Source organism: Gorilla gorilla, chromosome 21, assembly GCF_029281585.2.
Source record: "Gorilla gorilla gorilla isolate KB3781 chromosome 21, NHGRI_mGorGor1-v2.1_pri, whole genome shotgun sequence".
NCBI classification, from domain to species: domain Eukaryota; kingdom Metazoa; phylum Chordata; class Mammalia; order Primates; family Hominidae; genus Gorilla; species Gorilla gorilla.
The window spans coordinates 11,224,766-11,231,537 of record NC_073245.2 but is presented as its reverse complement, the minus strand read 5'-3'; the positions used below and the strand labels follow the sequence as shown (position 1 = coordinate 11,231,537).

Below are 6,772 nucleotides of genomic sequence, written 5' to 3'. Positions count from 1 at the left end.
TCTGCCTCTGTCGCGTGCCACCTGCCAGCCTGGCGTGGGGATGACTGGAACTGGGGACAGGATGGAACTGTGGGGATGGGGTAGGACTGTGGGGCAGTGGGGCTGACAAAGGGAGCACTGGCTTTGGGGCACCCCCCGTGTGACTGTGGCTGCTTCTGCTTCTGCAAAGTGGGCATGAGAAGCCACTTCAGGGGGTGTTGGGGAAGGTGAGACGCGATGTGCTCATGGCGCCCAGCAGGGTGTGCCATGTGGGGGCAGGGGGAGGTGGCTCCAGACCCTGAGCCTGACCCCAAGAGGGCAGTGGTGCCTCAGCCCCACGCAGCTCTCTGCTTCCCTGCACGTCAGAGATGATCGCTGCCCGCGTGGCTTTTTCCTGTGCGAGTGTTGTGACCCCTGCGCTAGAGGAAGATGGTGTGAACCCTCCCACTGCCCCCCCTTAGAGAAACCACCCAGTATAAAGAAAACAGGCCAAGGGGCTTGCTGTGTTTCCATGCTTTAATTCAGAGTTGTCTGCTGCAGGTACAACTCTGTCTGAACAAAAGGACAAAGGAGACAAGAGTCAAGATCCCTCCCCGCCTCCCCACTTCCCACATCCCCTGAATTATTCGTGAAGGGGATGGCCTAATATGGGAATGCACTGTGACCCGTTTGCATTGTCCCCTAGGTCAGAGAGGGGGTTGTGAGTTCTCTGGGCAGAGGCCCCTGGGTAGGCCTTGGCCCCAGAACCTTGCAGTTTGTCCCACCCCTCCCCAAAGTGCTGTAAGATACCCCTGCGCTTGTGGCAATTGGGAAGGGTGTGTCAGTGAGAAGCTAAGTGATCCCCTTGGGAGAAATCTACAATAAACTCCACTCAAGCCCAGCTCTCTGTGCAGAGCCCGGGCCCCAGCGTCTGATTCCTGCCTGAGCCTGGACTGGCCGGGCAGTAGGGCCACTCTGGCCCGAGCCCTAGAACTCAGGAGAAGCCACGTCTGGCCACTAGGCTCCAGAAGGTGGTTCCTGGGGACACTGTTCCTCAGGACCTCATCAGCTCTTGCCAGACGCTGGGGAAAGGGGAGGCCCCAAAGATTTCTGTTTCAGAGGCTGAGGGCAGGAGGAAAAGGTCACAGCCCAACGGGAGGAGGTATTAGGCAGGAAGGAAAAGGGTCACTGTGGAGGGTGAGCTCTCTCAGGGGGAGGCCCCGCCCCCTCTTTGCCCTCCCAGCCCCATCTGTACCCTGCCTCTTCAGGGCATGGCACCTGAGCAGCAGCTGCCGCACCTCCACCGCCTGGAGCCTCACAGGCAGCCTGCATCTTTGCATAGATGCGGGATCTGAGCACACACACATGCACTCCAGAGCTGGGCCAGGGCCACCGGCCACCACAGTCCCAGGGCCTGTCCCAGGGCTGAGTGGGGAGCTGCTCCCTCCACTGACAAGAAGAAAAGCCCATCGAAGGCCCCAGGAGAACCCCCGAAAGAGAGGACCCTCAACACTGTGGGCCAGGGCCCTCGTGACCCACACCGGTGGTCTCAGGCCAGAACAGGAGTCGACGGCTGCTGCTGGCTACACTCACCTCCTCCACAGGCCTCAGGCCCAACCACAGCCCAGTCCTCCACAGGTGGCTTCTCTAGCAGCAGAGACAGAGTAGACTGTGGCCCCAGCCCTGTCACATCCACCAAAACACAAGACACAATAGGAAGGCCACAGACGCAAGACACAGACAGGAGCAGAGGGGCTTGAAGCTTGACTAAATTCCAGTGGTGAAAAATAGAGAGATTTTATGTTGTCAAATATAGTTCATACATTTCTTTTCTCGGCAAAGCTTTGACTATGTCTAAGGAGACTACGCAGCTCCGTGAGTGCGCGGCACAGGAGGCTGGGTCCGCAGCCAGTCCCGGCTTGGCTTTGGATTGGTTTTGTCCACTGCCCCCTCCGTGGCATGGCCACAGTGTCCTGCGGGGGCAGCCCCAGCCAGGCCTCAGGCATCTGGATTTGGTTTGGCTGGGCTGGGGCTTATTCCACAAAGGGTGGCTGGTCTGAGGCCCTGACCAAGGCGGGGGGAGCTTTGGAGGCACAAAGCGTGTGGCAGAGGGGGCTCCTGCCCCGAGGGCTGGGCCAGCCGCCCCCTCCCAGTGCATGCAGGTGCCCCGCCTCACGTGGAGGGCACCGAGCAGAAGGGTGGAGCCCATGAGTTAGGCAATGGCTGTTGGAGCATTGGGGTGAGGGCAAGCAACCTTGGCAGATAACCAGAGTGGCCCTTAGGCCAGAGGGGCGAGTAAGACACAGGGTCCCTCCAACCCCCCAGAGGTGGGGCCTAGCCTCTGAAGAGTGGGTGGGACAACCAGATGGGTGTAACCCCTGTGGGGGAAGAGGAGTGAGTTTACTTGGTAAAATAATAATGGTAATAAGAATGTCAGCAGCGTGGCTGGGGGACTCAGTATGGTCCCGGGAAAAGAGTTGGGGCAGTGAACTTCCCAGGCCGACTGGCCTTGGGCTGGGAGCAGGGAGGCTGCAGGGCGCCTACCTGCTCTGCCACGCCCCTGCCTGGGAAACCTATCCCAGGACACCCTGCTTTGGCCTGGATGAACATCGTGGCTTCAGTATGCGCCATCCTGCGATTCATCCTGCCAGAATCCCCCACCCTCCTCCAGAGGCAGAGAGGTTTAAGGTTTAGGAACCCTCATCTCAGACAGCAAGCAGCCACCTCACTGGAGACCCTTGGATGGCTGAGAACCAACCCCAAAGTGAACATAGTGCAAAGCAGAAGTTGGGCCCGAGGGCCCCAGAGAAACTCGGGGCAAGTTTCTGGGGGCAGTCATGGCCTCTGGCTTTTTCAGTAAGCTGTGGGTTCCTGAGTCCAGCCCTGCCTCCCAGCCTGCAGATGAGATGGCCTCACCTTGGAAGGCTGGGGGAGCCCCCTTGGGCTTCTGCCCCTGCCTCCTCTTCTTGTGCTGGTGGATTCTCCAGCTGGGAGCTGGGACTCAGGCAGGCCCTCCTACTCCAGCACTGAGCTTGCCGGGCTTAGCTACCTCACAGGAATAATGACTGACACACCCAGAAGTGCCAAGAGGAAAGGGATGACGGGAAAGCCTGGGATGAACAGACAGACACAGAACCCACACTGCCCTCCGCCACCTTGCGCCCAGCCCCGTCTCTCCTCCAGCCTGTGGCCTTGACTGAGCTCCTGAGTCCCAAGGTGGGGAGCAGTCTGGGGAGGCTGGAATGCCGGCCGGCCCAGTGGTTCTGGCCTCTGCTCTGAGCCCTGGGTCAGTGATCTGCACTTCAGGCCATGGCTGCCTCCATTTGAGGAGAGAGCACTGGCCCAGGAGCCTGGGCTGCGGGCAAGGTGGCTTGGAAGAGACGGCATGGAGTGAGCAGGGCACTGGACAGGATGGTGCAGGGCAGGGGCCTATGGGCAACTCAAGCCCGGCTTCCCCAGATGAAGACAGCCAGAGACTTCCTGAGCAGGGCTGGCCCTGTCTGAAGAGCCAAGGGGACAGAGGGGCCGGGTTGGCCCTCGCTCCCTCCCCTCCCTGCAATTTGTCCAGCTGGTGTACCTCCTGCCTTGGGTCCCCCTTCCCTGCTCTCCATCGAAGCTTTGGGATGCCTTTCTCCAACCCCTGCTCCTTCCACGAGACTGTTTTAACATCTTGAAAAACAGAAACAGTTCCACACCCAAAAGTAAATAAATAAGATGATGCCCATGGGAGAAGGGAGGGGGGAACGGCATCCCTACAATCAGTGGTCAGGCCGCAGGCGCAGCTGCCGGAATGGGCCCCCTCAGAGCTGGGAGCCGCCGCCCGCTGGGCTGGGACTCGGCTGGCTCAGTGAGCGGCAGCTGATCCTGCGGATGGAGTGCAAGGCCACAGTGCAGCAGCCCCGCAGCAGGGAGCTGATGTTGTAGATGGGCTGGCCCTGGCGCCGCTGGGAGCGGCAAAGCCAGGCCACCGTGGGCACGGCCGGCACCACCACAGCCAGCAGATCCACGATGTAGTGGCGGCTCCAGTAGCTCTTGGGCTCCTTCTCAGCCACGGCAGCCTCCTCCTCCTCTTCCATGGGGCACACCACGCTCACCGACTGGCCAGGGTTGGGGTTGGCACCAGGCCGCTGTGGGGTGGGTCCGCGGGTGATGGGCTCTGGGGCCTCTAGCTCATCACCCACTGTCACCACCACTGCTGAGTTGGGGTCTCTGGGCCCTGCAGGGTGGGCATCCAGCTCTGGGCACCTGTCCCCTGACTCAGGGTCTGTCCCACAGACCTGGGCCTGGGTCACTTTCTCCAGGATGGTGTCAAGGTCAGGCTGGTACTGCACGAAGTCTGTCTGGATGGCACGCTCCTGCATGCAGCTGGCCTGCACACCAGCCTCCATGCCACACAGCAGCTTCTCATAGGTGTTGCTGGCAGGGAAGCGGGGGCCCAGGCCGAAGGAGCTGTGCAGCGAGGTCTCCTCAGTGCCACAGTCCACCCCCGACGACAGCAGGCTGCTGGCCTCCAGCGCGTCCGTCCGGCTCAGTGTGTCATCGGCTGCTGCAAAGCCACTGTCTGCCCCATCCTCAGCAGAGCCGCTGGAGGGATCACCCGGCTGGCGGTCACCACAGACAGCCGGGTCACTCAGCTTGGTGTAGGTGGAGCTGCGGGTGAGGGAGCGGGCAGGGGACCCACCGGCTGACTCCCCAGTGCCATCCTCCTTGGCCATGCCATTCTGGGCCACCTCCATGCTGTGCAGCAGCGTCTCCAGCTTCTTGTTCTGGATGTTGATGTCCACGAAGTACTTCTGCAGCCCCTTGTCCTTGTCAATCAGGTTGTTCTTGACAGTGTCGATGACCTGCTTGAGCTGCTTGATCTCCTTTCGGGCCTCCTTCAGGGCCAGCTGGGCCTCCACGCGGTGGCACTCCTCCTCAATCCAGTCCTCCTGCATGCGTGACAGCTGCGTCTTCAGGTCATCAATCTCTGTGTCCCTGCGAGCCGAGGAGACACACACACGCTCACTGCCTGCCTGCCTGGTCTGTCACCGCCAAGGAGAGGCAGGGAGAGGACAATGTTGCCAAGGATGAAGGGCCCTATGCTGCTGTGGCTCAGAACCCAAAACGGAAGGACAAACTCAATGCCTTCTTATTATAGTGGGGAGTGAGAGTGGCTGGGGAGAGGGGCTGAGGGGTGAAGACAGGAGAAGCCTCTGCCTGGAGAGAGAAGAAAGGTCGGGAGGAGACACCACTCGCATTCCCTCCCCCACCCCACCACCCCCAGAATGCAGACGACTCTCAACATTCAAATCCATCATCTAGAGAAGAGACTAGACAACAAAGATCCTCATAAGTTTTATAGCTACTGCTATAAAAACCTAATAAAATCTTAATGTGAAACAACAAAAACTAGGCAGAAAATTTCTGCTCTATGGAAAGTGATGTAGCCTCCTACTACCTACTAAAGCAGGTTGCAGAAAGTTTCAGTGGAGGAATATTTGGCCAGAGACCCCAGGGGAGAGAAATGACAGCTTTCAGTGTTGGGGGAGGCTGATGATTTTACATCATCCCTCATGCAGAGCGATGAGAAGTGGTGGGTGGAACAGGGAGAGTGATAAGAACAGGCTGGCTCTCATCTATCCGTGCTAGAAGCTTCTTTGTATCTTTGTATCTCCTTGTATCTTGTATCCTAAAGAGGAAAAGCTGAAAAGATCAACGAGAAAGGCATAGAGTTACTCCTGAGCGACGGAGGCGAGCACCAGGTGAACAAGGTAGTCGGCAGACTCTCGTCCAGAAATGCTCAGGCTTTTCAAATTCCCGAGTCACAGATGAATTCAGGGGTGCAAGGGGAGGGAGGTAAGTTAGAAAAATATGCCATCAGGCCTAGAGGTAAAACCAGAGTGAGACAGAGTGGCGACTGATTAACACCAGTGAGGAAGAAGGAAAATCATCCAGGAGACGTCAAACCCTGTCCTGGGCATTTTCGCTCACTTCCTAGTGGCAGCCCACATGAGCCCCCTCAGCCTAAACCCTACATTCCCATCCGTAAAATCTACAAATGCCGTGCCTGTCACTCTGGGGTTTATCAGCCCAGCAGAATGACCGTCCCAGATCAAGCACCATATACTTTTCAAAGCCAGATCAGAATTTTCCTTCAGGAAATGGGCCCAGGAATCTCATTCCACAATATGCTGGAGGGACTGGGGGCTGAGGGGATGCAGCGGCCATAAAGGTCAGCAATGGTGTCACCTAGAAGGGGCCCATCCACCCATCAGGACACAGCTGGAGCTGCTTAGAGTGCCAATAACAGACAAGGCAACAGGTACTGAGGGGCAGGAGATACTTGGCCTTCACCCTTCCTGCCGCCAGGTGGGGGGCCCACTCTAGGTAACCCTTTTGGCCTCTCACCCTGCTCCTCACTCACACCTCACCCTGGGAGAAAGAGTGAGTTTGAAAGAAGGAACTGGGCATGATCTGCTCAGCCAGTCTCTGCCTCTCTCTTCCTGGGGCCCAGCCAAACCCCAGGGAGCCATGGCTTCGAGCCCTGTCCACGCCTCAGTGGGCATCACATTTGAAGTGCGTCTTGAAGGGTAAGTCTGCCCAGGGAGCAAGATAGAGGGCAGGGCATCTCAAGTAGTGGGGACACAGATACGAAAGCACAGAGGTGCAAAAGCACATGGTGTCTTTGAGGAACAGAAGGTGGGCCACTGCAGGAAGCACAGGCACGAAACTCGATATGGAGAGAGTGTGGGGAGAGTGACAATATTTCATGTAAAGACCTGCAATGGGTTCCTGTGGGAGTAACAGGCAGACAGTGACCAGGGAGTCAAGG

At 58.3% G+C, this 6,772-nt stretch overlaps 1 protein-coding gene across 13 annotated transcripts in view; it reads right to left on the bottom strand.

Annotated features, from left to right (window-relative positions):
* Positions 1-481: 481 nt before the first annotated feature.
* Positions 482-6,772, bottom strand: part of SNPH (syntaphilin) — a 42,224-nt gene continuing 35,933 nt past the window's right edge. For all 13 annotated transcript variants that reach the window (XM_004061661.5, XM_019017015.4, XM_019017010.4 and 10 more), the window contains one exon: positions 482-4,935. In XM_004061661.5, coding sequence (XP_004061709.2) covers positions 3,759-4,935 — 1,177 coding nt within the window. In that variant the 3' untranslated portion in view covers positions 482-3,758. The remainder of the gene's footprint in view (positions 4,936-6,772) is intronic.